At 42.8% G+C, this 14031-nt stretch overlaps 1 protein-coding gene across 49 annotated transcripts in view; it reads right to left on the reverse strand.

Annotated features, from left to right (window-relative positions):
• Positions 1-14031, reverse strand: part of Ank2 (ankyrin 2) — a 576750-nt gene that overhangs the window by 19108 nt on the left and 543611 nt on the right. For 27 of the 49 annotated variants that reach the window (XM_031375399.1, XM_031375406.1, XM_031375409.1 and 24 more), the window contains 4 exons: positions 13409-13531; positions 11589-11621; positions 9849-9870; positions 711-6923 (listed from right to left, as the gene is read on the reverse strand). In XM_031375399.1, the coding sequence (XP_031231259.1) occupies positions 711-6923; positions 9849-9870; positions 11589-11621; positions 13409-13531 (6391 nt within the window). The remainder of the gene's footprint in view (positions 1-710; positions 6924-9848; positions 9871-11588; positions 11622-13408; positions 13532-14031) is intronic. The other 22 variants (XM_031375436.1, XM_031375431.1, XM_031375435.1 and 19 more) reach the window with 1 other exon arrangement.

Genomic DNA, 14031 nt, shown 5'->3' on the forward strand with positions numbered 1-14031 from the left:
TTTTTGATAAAAATATAATTCCAAGAGCCATCATTCCCTCACATCGTGCAAAGTTTGAGATTTTGTTGTCTGCTGAATCTCATCTGAACACGTCCACTATTCATTGTTACCTCAGGTTTGTCGGACTAATTTGGTTATCATGGGTATCTGAAAGCCAACCTCTCCAAATTGAAAAACAGACCCACAATAATTAGAATGTTGGGATGTGAGAACTCGTTTCGAGTAAAGGGCTTCCTAGTCATGACAAAATTGGATGTACCGATTAAAGTACACCAAGAATTTGAAATTAGAGCAAGGAGGCCTTGTGACGTGAAACCCATATGCTCACGTGTAAAAGCAACTGTAGTTAACTGGAGGCTAAGCCTGGAACATCAGAACAACAAAACTCAAAGCTTGAATGGCTTCGCGTGCAGCAGCTAAAGAAAGGTGGGGGAGGTCCCCCGTTGCTTGGTTATGTTTCTGGTTTGAATAAGCATTCTCATTACTCAATCTTGAGATTGTTTCATAGACAAGAATATACAGAAAAAGCACAAAACACAAAGGGCTTACACAAACACATTAACCACTACAGAAAGCTTAAAGAAAATGAGACATAAATCACAAAATAAAACAAACGTTACCAAAAAACAAACAAAAAAAAAAAACAAAAAAAAACCTCTATCAAATTTATGACATGCGTAGCACAGGGATTCCCAGTGGCTGCCAAATACCTTCAGCTTGGTCATGGGCATTGTCATCAGGGATGCGTTCAATCATTGTTTCAATGGGCTCATCCCAAATGGGCCTTGTGTCAAAGATGTCCTCGGGAGCTGAGTGCTCCGTGTCAACAGGTGGCAGATTCTCAATGACTGACACTTCCAGGGCACTGCTACTTTCGTCGTCTGAAGGTGGCTCCTGCTCCCTCTCTGACTGTGTAAGCCTGTCCACTAATTTGGAAGCCTCATCACTAATCTCCTCAAAGAACTCTATGGAGTTTCGGTAAAGGTCAAAGAAGTGCTCCCTACTCTCTCTTGTGGGGCTCGTGCCTGCCCTGCCAGAAGATGAGCTGCTTCTGCTCTTCACCGGCAGGCGGGATGCAAAGAGCTTTGGTTTTGTGGCCCCTTCTGATTCTGACTCAAACCCCTCGGCCCTTTCCCTGCTCTCCATTTCTGTCTCAATGTAACTTCTGGCTTTCACAGGGCATTTGGTCTTAGCATCCAAGGAACTAGCATCTGATTCTGACTTGCTTCTACCATCTGGTGCTCTGCTTAGTGTGTCTTGTCCCTGGGGGACAGCTGTCTTCTGGAGAGATGTGTCTGGATGGGAGGGCTGCCACTCAGTTCTTTGGGTGGGTGCTTTGATGGGGATTTTGGACTTTGGTTTTGCTCCATCCTCCTTACTATCCTCATCCAGGCTAGATGGGAAATCATCAGAAAATGCACTCTCATCCTCTGCAGATGGAGGGGCTGGGACTAAAGTGGGGAGAGTCCTGCTAGGAATCTGGGGTCTGCTTTCAGCAGAAGGCACGTTTTCCATGGGCGCAGTAGGGATCTCAATCACAGACTTCTGTTCCTCTGGAGAAGAATCTGGGGACTCATCATCCCGATCTGAATGAACAGACCTAGTGACTGTGGAGAAGTCCAAGTGACCAACAGGTTCGGGGATGGTAGGGCATGGTATCTGCTTCCCAGTGCTCAGAGAATCACTCCACTGTGTGGTGGGGGGCTCCTCCACCACTGTGGATACAGCCTCTTTGGTGAGTGTTTCTGTGGATGCTGAAATTATCACTTGGGAGTCAAGATTAGCATCTGAGGCAGGTAAATCCTCTGTTTCCTCACTTACATCATCAGGAAGTAATTCTCCTTCATCACCCATTGCTTCTTTGGGTTCTGAAAGTTCCAGTGACTCACTAGTAGTCTCCATCTGTGGAGGCTCCGCCCCAGTGGCACCTTCCTTCATGTCTTCAGAGATAGTCTCTTCATTGGATTCTTGGCCGATTTGGAAAAAGTGCAAACTTTCATCTGCATAGGACCTTTTGGTCATATCAATAGCACCACTTCGGGTCATTTCAAACAATTTTCCTTCCTGAAAGAGGAATGGATTTTGTTCACTTGTTGGGGTCCCCTCTTCAGTTGGGGTCCTAGCAGGAGTGGTATCAGGAGTGGTGCCCTGTGACTGCCTGTCTACCATCAAACCAAATATCTTCTGTTCTTCCTCCTTCACTCGGGCTTCGAAAGCGGCATCATCTTCACGGATCTCACTCCAGGAGTCAGCATCAACATCTGTTTTTGTGATGATGACTTTGCTTACTTGTTCACCAATGACGGCTGGTGCACTTGGTGTCGAGGGTGCTACAGACAAGGGAGGCTCTTCAGACTGCATTGCCCACAAAGTACTTTTTTGCTCAGATTCAGTTTCTAGATCGTGGCTCTCACAATGAGATTCTTCACCTGAGACAGTTCTATTAGAGGAGTTTGTCATGACCGCATCCTCAGGAGAGGATCTGATGATAACAGAATACACTTCAGGTGAATGAACCACTGTGGTATGGCAGGTATCTGTTTGGATTTTGCTGGGCTCAGCAGAGAAAAACGATGAGGGAGGAACATTTTCATAAGGGCTGATGATTTGAGGATCAGAATTTTCATCAATCTCAGCTAAATCTGACCCTGGGACATCCATGGCAAACCTCTCTGTTTGAGTTGTAGTAGATGACTCTTGAGTGGGACAGTCTTCTGCCATGCTCTCCAAAGCCTGGTCAGTTATTGTGACCTCTACTTTTACAGGGGAAGACGGGGAGGGTATTTCTTTAGCTGGCTCATTTCCTTCAGATACTGCACAATGAGATGAAGAAGACAAGGAAGAACATTCACTGGGAAGACCTGCTTGGGTAGATTCTACTTCAGAAGGATCAAACTCTCTTTCGTCTCTGTCCTTTTCATGGGTATCCTGGTGAGCTAGTGAGTCTTTATCAATGGCCAGGGGCTTATCAACATCATTGCACTCTGGACTCTGAACTCCTAGAGAGACAGGAGTGGCTGAGTTGCTAGGACTCACAGCCTCACAACCATGGCCATCACAGGTTTTTGGCTGAATAGTCTTTCTGTTCAGGTCATCATAATACTCATTGGCACCATCGGCAGGAGTCTGACTGTCTTCAGCTAAATGTGATTTATAATCTTGATCTTCTGAGTTAGCTGGCTCTTCTTGAATCTCCTCATTCATCTTGAAAGTATATTGCTTTGGAACTATGGGCTGGAACTGTCCTTCTTCCGGGCTGGAATTAGAGTCTATGCTGGATGGGAGGGGAGATGGAGGTTGCACTCGAATAACTGGCTCTGTCAGAAGTCCCGAGTCGGCACCTTTACTCAGCTGTGTCAGCTCAGGTTCGCTCTCCGAAGAGGAAGAAGCCTTTCTACTCTCTGAAGTCATCAAGACAGGGACCTCACTCTCACCCTCTGTGCCCCCCATCTGTTTCTGTTCATCTGCTTCTGCTGAACAGTCAGCATCGGGGTCCGAGGCTGAGGAGGATCCATCTTGCCTGGGTTCTTTTTTGTAGTCCCTTTTCTGCTTTGCTTCTTGCTCAAGTTCATCAAACGTTTTAATTTTGGTTACCATTTTGAACATTTCCTCTTCTGGCGTGAACCTCTTTTTCTCCCCATTTTCAGAGTCATCCTCCTCAGCACATTCGTGAATCACCGCCGGTTTGGGTGCACTGGAATCTGAAGGTTTGGGTGTGACCTCATAGCTAACCTCTTCAGAGCTGGGAGTGTCAGGGGAGAGGGGGCTTTTCCCTGAGCTCTCCACGAGGGACGTCTGCTCTAGACTGTCATCCTCGGCACTGCCATCGGGGTCTCGGAGCAGCCGAGAACGCATGGAGGCCACTTCGGCAACAAGATCTGTTTTGGCAATAGCTGCAGGGAGAGGAAAGTGACTTGGGAGCATTCCTGCCTTCAGTTTAGGCTCAACTGGGCTGCTTTCAAGGGAGTCCCTGCAAGGGGACTCCTTCAGAGGACTTGGTTCCAGAGAGTCAGGGGTTTTGTGTGAGGAGTTGTCTTCTAGCACAGGGCTGGCTTCCAGAGAGTCTTTGTGGCTGACAGCTAGTGATTCATCAGCCATTGGGCTGAGGACCTCACTATCCCGGTTTGGGAGAGGAAGTTCTAGCCCTTGGGGACTTCTAATGACTCCCTGGGGCTTTGGTTCTGTTCCCTCAACTGTTTTGACAGAAGCATCAGTTGGTGGGAAGGCCTCTGTCACTTCTGAGGGAGTGAAGGATTCCTGAGTTTCACTTTCTGGTTGTGTCTTATAAGCTGAACTAACAAGTGGGAGCTGACTTTTACCGGAGGACCCTATCTCAGTAAATGCCTGGTGTGTCTCATTCGCTAATGGTATACCCTGGCTCCCAAGGCAGCCATCTTGTTTGGAGCACACATCTTTGGGAGGGTCTTGGGTGACTTCCTTCCTTAAATGCTCTGTAGAGGTCTCTGAACCCCCAGTGACCACATCACCTTGTTTTTCAGAGCTATCAGTAGTGTCATCAGTTATAGGAAGCTCTTTTTCTGAATGAATGTCTGTGGGTGTTTCTCCCTTGACAGTTTCCTTCGCCTCTCCAATTTGTTCCTCACTTTTCTTTGGTGAGAAAGAAAGACTCTCTGGGCTTGTCTCAGGAGTTTCTGCTAGGCCCTCATGTTTGTAGCTCTCTTCTGAACTGATCTGAGGTGTGCCTTCCATCAGGCTGCCACAAGGCGAGCCCGCTATCACTTCCTGTTTCAGGCTTTCAGAGCTACCACCCAAAGCACCGCTCTGTAAAGACAGAGCTGGAAGGAACTCATCTTTCATATAATCTAGTGGAAATGATGTGTTGAAGGGACTCGTGATTACTTGGTCTAAATTAATCTGAGCCTTTTCTGTGTCCTCAGTGAGGCAGAATTGTTGGTATTTGTCATTGTCTTCTAACTCTTGCTTGATGACGTCAGAAAAGTCAGTGGAAGTTTTCCTGTCTGGACTGATCTGGAGATCCATGTCTCCCTGCTCATCCACAGTCTTCTCTTGAAGGGTCTCACTCCCACGATGGCCTTCTTCTGTTGCCACTGCTGGAACTGTCTCAGGTGTTTTAATAATGGGGGTTCTCTCAAACCTTTCTCTAACTGGATCTTCCATCCTGAGCCCAACAGTGATGGTAGTAGAACGGAACCGTCTGGATTCCGTAGCTCCTGTCACCTGGAATCTCTGGCCACGCTTGGCTGTCTGATGCTCTGCCCTCTGCGTTTCTCTCTGGGTTATAGTGTGCCCTTTTTCCTTTTCTACCCGACTTTTACTTTTGTCTTGTGACTGTTTTTGTTTTGCTGATTTGTGCTCAAAGAGTCCTGTTTTGTGTTTAGATGGGTCCTGACCTGACTGGAATGCTTTCATGAGCTCCCGGACAGACATTGTCTCCTCAATTCGTTCAGTTTTGGAGGTGGGAGATATGGGTGGCTGCTTTTCTGTCTTCCCAGGAGACACAGGCAAGTGCTTTTCCTGTTTTCCAGTGGCAGACCCAGGTGCCTGCTTCTCTGGGGTTCTTACAGAAGGTGAACCAGGCAAGCGTTTTTCTGTCTTGCCAGGTGACACGGGAGGATGTTTCTCTGTTCTTCCAGATGATGGCACTGGTGGACGTTTGTCTGTTTTACCTGAAGGTGACACAGGTGTGTGTCGTTCTGTTTTTATAGATGACACAGGGGAATGTCTTTCATTTTTGGTTGAGGGGGAACCAGGTGAGTGTTTCTCAGCTTTACCTGAAGACACCGGTGAATGTCGCTCGGCTTTTGCGGAGGGTGACACAGGTGAGTGTTTTTCGTTTTTGCTCGATGGTGACACTGGCGTGTGCCTTTCAGTTTTTGCAGAGGAAGAAAGGGAAGAGTGTCTTTCTGTTTTAGAGGAAGGTGATGATTTTGAAGAGGGTGACACAGCTGGGTGTGTCCTGGGAGTAGTCTTTTTGGGCACGTCCTCCTTGCCTTTGACTCTGACTGGCAGCTTGCTTCTACCTTTCTGTTCATCTTCCACTCGCTTCTGGAGAGCCTTTACTTTGTCCTTTATGGAACCAATAGGAGTTTCTTCTATCAGAGGAGAGGTGGCCTTGGCAGTGGGAAGGGGTTCAGGGGCCAGGCCCTGGTCTTCATCTACCGACTCCTCTGAACTACCTTTCTTAAGTTCGGTCTTTTCCTCACTGCCTTTCGAGCCTTCCTCTTTCTGTTTCTGCTTTTCTTTTAGTTTCCTCCGCACTGGCTTCTTTATCGCCAGGCCTGGTTTTACCTGCTTCTGAGTGCTCTGTTTCTCCTCTGCTGGGGTGGCCTTCCCTTTATTACTCTCAGAGCTCTTGCCAACAGCTGAAGCCTGACTTGTCTCCCCTGACTTTTCTGGAGCTGTTTGTGGCTTCTTTTCATGAGGACTAGCGTATGAATTTAGGTCATCTGTGAGGTAGTTCACTAATCCAGTGGAGTCCTTCTCTACTTTGGCCTTGGTCTCTCTGTCTACTCTGACCTCTATACATAAGTGTTCATCGATTTCTGCTGGGGCATGTTGCTTGGCCTCTTCGATTTCCTCATCGCTGACAATAACCCATTCCTCCTCTAGCTCCCGTTCAGACTGAGAACTCCGCACTCTGCCTTCGTCTCTCACACACGTTCCACTCCTCAGGATCGCATTCACCTTCTCTAAGTCCTCTTTCACTCTCTCTACAATTTCAAAGGGCTCGCCTGGCTCTTCTTCACCGGCCTTTGCCAGCTCCTTCACTTTGATGGAACCTGCCTTATCAGACACATCTGTGGTCAAGATGGCCGTCATTTTGATCAAATCTTGTTTCATCTCAGAAACTTCAGAGAGCAAGTCCGGACTTGCTAAGACAGGAACTTCATTAACCAGGTGGCTTTTCAGGACAGATGTTTCTGTCGATTCTGTCTCATCATCTTTGATGTGAATGAAAAAACATTGAAAGTAAAATGGAAATCAAAAAAGATATTGGCAAATGTAATCAGGACCAAAACAACACAGCGTCTTTTCCTGGTGGTGGGAAGGGCAACAGAATGGGCTGGGAATGGTGGATCCACAAGGTCTCAAGGTACAAGAGCAAAGCAAGGCTAACGGAAAAAAATAACTGAAAAGGAAAATGAGCAGGAAATAACTTGCTTAATTTTCTCACTGTAGCACATTCATACATACAACAAAGCTATCACGAATACTCAAGACATACATAAAAAAAATCACAAATCAAAAAGAAGAGCGCAGTGAAATTGCACAGAGGTATCTCAAGATTGTCCAGATATTACAGATCAATGTCAGAAAACAAAACAAAACAAAAACCATGAGGAACAAATAAGGAAAAAAAAAAAGCATTAGAAATAGCAGAATCTTGATTTCCTCCCCGAGAAAGCCAGTAGGAGCAAATTCAGAATTGCACCCAATTCCTACATTTTAAATCACACAGGTCTTAGAATTCAGTCAACACAGTTCTGCCACCATACAGCAATGGCAGAAAACACACCTGAATCAGCTGCAGACTGGCATTTCATCTAAGGGAAATCCACACCTGACAATGACACACATCTCATGCGGGAGGCATGGCTGTTCCCTTGGAGGAACCTCCTTGTTTAGAGGTCTACCAGACGGACCAAGGAGGAGGATAAAGGAAAGGAAAGACAAACAACGGAAACACCAGCTGTGACTGAACATGTATGTGAACCCAGAGTTCCAATGTGATGCATGGCAACCCAAATTAGAGACAGTCACACAGGACACACGCACAGTTGATGTAAGCCAAGTTATTTCCATGCAAAGCAAAGGTGGGATAAAACCGCTGGGCAGGGGCAGCCTTGCAGAGAAGCGCGGGCAGGAGGGTGGTGAGAAATTAGAACAAAAATGTAAAATATTACTGTGGTGAAGTGTGTTTACCTCCCTATGAGTCAATGCCTAAGTTGGTCTGAAAAGTACACTGAAGTCACAGGTCAGGAGGCCACCAAAGAAGAGGAAGAAAACCCTCAGGGTTGGCTTATACAAAGACGTATGTTAGAACAATATGGAAATTATATAAGGATTGCCTTTAAACTAAAAACACAGGTAAAAAAGAATCTACATTTGAAATCTGGAAGATAGTCAAAGTATCCAGGTATCATTCAAGAGTATCCATGACATTATAGCACTCTGGATAATATTACTACTTTTTAAACTGGCCCACACCAGTAATTTTTAATTCCTACTAGCTTGTATATAGAAGTAAAGGAAGGGACCATTTACATCAATGCAATAGCCCTAAAGAAGAAAGAGCGAGGAAAAAAAATCACTTAAAAAAAAATCAATGAAAGCAACAATAATATATGTCATAAACAAAAGTGCCTCCAGGACAGAATTTGTATTTGTTCAGAGGATAGTATGTTTGTGTGTGTAATTTATATATAAAGTATATTAAATAAATTTATGTTAATGCTGATTTGTTTAGTCATACAAATTATTGAAGACATCAGCATCTCAGAAACTTTCATCTTGAATGAGGATTGAACATTAGGGTAAGCCTCAGTTAAAGCCATCACAGTGGGACCGCAGTAAGCTACAATATGCTAAGACCTCAAAAGAACATGTCATCAGCATGATGTTTGAATGAGATCTACCCCCGAATAAATCCTGGGTATTTTATTACTTGGTCCCTATTCGGTGGCTGTTTGGTGGGGCTTAGGAGGTGTGGCCTTGCTGGAAGGAGAGTATCACAAGGGGTGAGCAGGCTTTGAAGTTTCCAGATTCCAACAGTCTGCCACATTGCCACCTCTGCTCTGCTGTCATAGACTCTAACCATCTGGAACCCTGAACCCCAAATAAAAGTCTTCCTTCTGGAAACTCCTTTGGACATGGTGTTTTATCACAGCAACAGAATGGTAACTAATACAATCGGGGCAGAATGAGGGTGACACAAAGCTCTGTGTTCTTTTCATGCAGGCTGTTACCCTGAGATATGATGAATCAATATAAATCTTAATAATTAATAAAAGTACAGGTTAGAATGTCTTTCTCAAGGGATGAAGGCATAATGCAAATGAAAATCTATAAAATTCAACTTGGGTTTCTACCCAAGAACCCGGAGAGTCATAGAGAATAGGCTGACAAGATGACATGTTGAATTACTTCAGACCCCGGGTGAATTCAGGTCTGGTTTCTGTACTCTATTTTGTTGAGGATCTCTAATTGTTATTTAAATGTAGCCACACAAGGGCACACTGTGGTCAGTGGCTTTATCTGGAATACTTTAATTTTTGCATTCTTGTCTTTTTAATTTTCTTTTGAAACTTTCACAAAACTCTATTAAGTCTCCCCAACAGGGTTCAGGTACACTTCACCACAGTAAGAGTGGAAGGGATGGTAGGGTGTGTTGAAGGGTGAGCTTCAGCTAAGAACTATTAGACAGTATTACTTTTGTTAGGCACATCCTTCCAAAGGAAAGGCTCTCTACAGCAGTAACTGTAGACTGATGTAAAAAGTAATACTGTCCTGTCAGTGCTTAAAAAAGAATGAGGTGACAGTGTTAAGCTAACAAAAGGACAAAACGGTAGGGTAGCTTTCTAAACAGGCTTGACAGCAATGCTAGGAGTTACAGGGATGTCAAAAGAAAGTGAATGCTTAGATGAATAGTCACTGCATTATTGCTCATTAGCTCACAGATTAGATATATTATGATTTAACTGGCCAAGATGCTTTTATAAATTTATATTAATGATTAATAAGAATTACATACGAATATAATTATGATAGTGGTTAGTAATAGCAACTAGCTCGCATCTTAATCCATGCTTCATTTCAATATAGCCAGCTTTCAAACAAAATCAATTTGTTATTTAAAAAAATCTTACTTTTTTCCGATGTCATACCGATCTGAAAGAAAACATACACAAATTCAGCGGTTACAAAACAGTTCTCCACTCAGAGTCCCTTATGTACATAGCAAGAACCTACTTGTAATTATACACCTGGAAGTGACGTCAGCTAAAGTTTGTTTATATAAATAAACACATGCATATATTGCTTTTAGATACTACAGAAAGCATATGTTATTCCTGAGAAGAGATAACCCCAGCGGTGTCTAATATGAGGAATTCACAGTAGGAAAAAGGTCATGAAGAAAGTGACATCAATCTTAAGCTGTAAGTGCCAACTTAATGGAGCAAAAAGATGACAAAGCATGCTGTGTGGTGCATTCTACAGATGTCATTTTGTAGCAATAGTGAGCACTGTTCCAGAGCTCTCACCCAGGTTCTTCAGGAAGACCAAAAAACCTCCTGGAAATATTTCACAGAAGAAGAAAAAATGTATCTGATGGAATTAGTTTGTTTGTGAACACAGCAGAGTTGGTTTCCTAGTTTAAGGGCGAGGGCAACAGAATCACTGAGCTCAGGAAGGAAACTGAGTGTGTCACAGTGACTCACACAGGGAACGAGTGACCAGTCAAGCATCTTTTGATGGTGTGTGTGAGAGAGAGATGGCCATCTCACATCTGTTCTGTAGCTTCCTATCACAGAAAGAGGATACGGGGCAGTCCTCTGAACTAAGGCCATGCCTTTGAGGTTGGTGGACACAGAATGGTTATTACATTTTTCTTCGCATTTTTATATTTCAGATGTATTAGCATAACATTTAAAAATGATAGTATATTAAAAACATGTGCACTGATGATAATTAGTTTTGGAAACTTAAGTGCCTATAATAATAGATAAATAAAAAGAGGTTTCCAATGAGTTCTTTCAATTCCGTTACAATATTGGGTGTTTTCAGACTTTTACAAAGGAGATAAGCACCCATTTGCTTTAAAAATTGAAGTGGATGTGACCAGATTTCTACTTTGTCCAAGGCACCCTCTTTAGAATTTGTTTCTAGTATCTGTATGTAACTTCACACAGATGATAGGAGAGAAACGAGTGCTAGTGAGGTGTGTGGAGCACTATGCTCTGCAAATATATTTTATGAGGGATGTTCACTAATCATACATATTTATATCATAATCTTGGACCCTAACAATTCGACTATGTGCTCCTGAAAGTTGGTCAGTCATAGTGACTCTCAATCCTGGTGTTAGGACCACATTATATTCCCAATAGTTACTAACTTTCATTTATATAAGATATGCATAAACAAATCTGCATGTTGTAAATTGGGGCTAAGAAGATTTAAGAACCCACAATTCCCCAGCACACACCCTAGCAATTGCCAGTGTGATGACGCCATCCTGTGATGTGCGATGAGGCTATGAGACCTATAAAGCAAATCACTGTGTGTCAACACCATGATCTTCAGACATCCTCAGACTCACCTTTGAGTGTCTTTCAGATAATGCATTTGCATTTTTAGGGGTTATAGAGAAATACAAACTATTGCATAATGGGCTAAAATAAACAAGGGAGCTGTGATTTTCTGAAGATTGTTCACCAGATGAAAAAAAAAAAAAACATAGTGCTTGGGAAGGTTGTCTAAAGTTCTGCTCATCGACTTGCTAAGAATTGCTGTCTACTTCTCTAAAGTCAGAAGCCAGCCACAAGCTCTCATTAGTGGTACCAGCAGTGACACAGCGGGAGCGAGTGTCGTTGTTCTAAAATTACCTCTTCCTCCTGCTCTTGATCTGACTCCGATTCCTTGACGCCCAAGATGCCATGCAGGATGGAAAAGAAAGGAGAAGGAAAAGACATTTAGAGGAAAAGAGTAAATACATCCCACCTCCAAGCATCAAGCAGGCACAGGGCAAACTCAAACTGCTTTCTTAAATAGTTTATAGAAGACAAACAGTTAAAGAAGACTAATCAAAGTTTAGATATCCAAAGAAACAAAAGGACCAAATGACAGATATGCTAATTTCTGACTTGAGGTCACCATCAGTCTCAAGGCTTGAGATTTAATGTGCTAGTGGAATTGATCTACAGAAATCATAGTGACACTATCCCAGCTACCATGGGTATTGACTGAAAACATCAACCACCGTTAGTAAGCTTATGTTGAAAGCATTTCAATACTCAGGCACTACACAGGTTTTATTATAATCAAAATCTACTAAATTCTCAAGCATATCTTAGATATCATAGGCATTTTATTCTCTTCATCTTGAGTTATGAAATAGAAAGCCATCCCTGAGCACCCCAGCACTAATAGCTCTCTGTGCTATATGTTGCCTCAAAAAAAAAAAAAAAAACCATAAAATAGATGTTTGTTTGTTTGTTTGTTTGTTTTTCACAGCACATGGGTAGCTCACTGCAACCAGTCAGAGCATAGTCACACTGATATGGTGGCCTGTGTATCTCTCCTGTGAGTCATAGCTGCCACTCTGCCTCTAGAGACAACAACACCGAGGTGTATTTGTGTCATGGGGTTGCAATTAGATCACATTTTGGTTGATCTGTCTATTGATACATTCCAACTGTGGTGTACCATGCATATAATACATGAAAATAGATATTCAATTGCTTTTTTAATTGTTAAGAACTGTCAACAGTAAACATATGCTAGGATCCTTCCTCTATATAACTTATGTCTATTTTCAAAAATGGGTATTGAAACAAATACACACTGCAGCAACTGTGATGGAGTAAAAGTAATATAGAGAGTTCTTTGTTCTGTAGACTCTGGATCGAAAGTTTTACATATTTCCCTGCTTCTCTTCTAGGTCCCGGCACCACCACTCACCCCTTCCCCAAGTGCAGAAGAAACTAAACACCTGTAGCAGTTATGCACCGACTACCCTCTGCAGCTAGTTGTGTTAAAATGGTATTAGTTTAAAGAAAAATAAAAGCTTTCAAAATAAGATTACCCACATCACCTAACTGACTGAGTTGCCTTCTTTGATTCAATCACAGGAGCAAAACAACTAGGTCATGGAAAAGATTTGGGGAGAAAGTAATACTAGGCACACTGGGTTAGGAATTAACAAAACTTTACAGCGGTGCATCAAACATACTCCTATCAAGAGGATATTTTTAAAACAATCATGCTAAATTAACTAGAAAGTTAATTTTAAATTCTTCCATTATTAAATCAGGACAGGCTATGAGATGAACAAGTAATTACTTCAGGAAAAGATAAAATACAAGGAGTTTAAGTTGACCCCACTCAGAGTGGGTAGTGAGCCGAAGCTAACACACTAACACTCTGGTGGGGGGCAGTGCATTATGTGACCTCAGGAAGGCTCACAGAAGCAGGAATGGGGACAAGGCCACTTATTACTTTTTTCTTTAAACTTAGTTCAAAAAGCATTAAAACTTAGATTTATATTTTTCTCTACCATATCTAATACATAGCAATAAAAGATTCCATCAAAGTGCATTAAATGCCAAAACGATTAGCACATGTACTTGTGTTCTGTGTCTTTTATAAAGAAGCTGAAACTCCAGTTCTATGCTGTCTGAGAACACGACAGTGGATGTCACAATACCTTGGCATAAATCGGCAGGGTGATGTTTAAGTTGCAAATAGCTTGATGCACCAGTCCTCGTGTGGATTTGGGTTCCTTCATAAATGAGAGTCGCCCGCAAGGTTCTTGGGTTGTGTCACGTACCTTGAACAAGAAAGACATACATGATTCATCTACATCTGACATCAGTGTGGTTTAGAGGGAAAATAATTCCAACTGGGTAACACTTACAGAGGGACATAAAATCCACAAAGACTCACAGCTCTTCCCTTTTCTATTCAGCTGACATTTATAATAACACTTTGAAAATGTCTTTCTGATATTTGTGCTTTCTGAAGTGTGAATGAAAGAACTGTATGTATTTTGAGGCAGACAACAGGATGGTCTGATATGCACACAATGTAAAATGAAGCCAACAGCCTTGCTAACTTACATGAGCTGCCTCACATGAAAGTCACCATTGGTTTGAGGTGAGGACGCTAGATCCCTTCAGCTCTCACAGCAAATTTCAAACATAAAACAATCACTAAATGTAGTTGTATTTCTGTGCTTTAGGTCTCTGAAACTAATTCACTTTTTAAATAACTGTGGTAAAATATTCCTGCCATAAACTGTCCATGTCTGCTATTTTTTTTTTTTTTTTT

This window comes from Mastomys coucha, unplaced genomic scaffold (genome assembly GCF_008632895.1).
Source record: "Mastomys coucha isolate ucsf_1 unplaced genomic scaffold, UCSF_Mcou_1 pScaffold16, whole genome shotgun sequence".
NCBI lineage: Eukaryota > Metazoa > Chordata > Mammalia > Rodentia > Muridae > Mastomys > Mastomys coucha.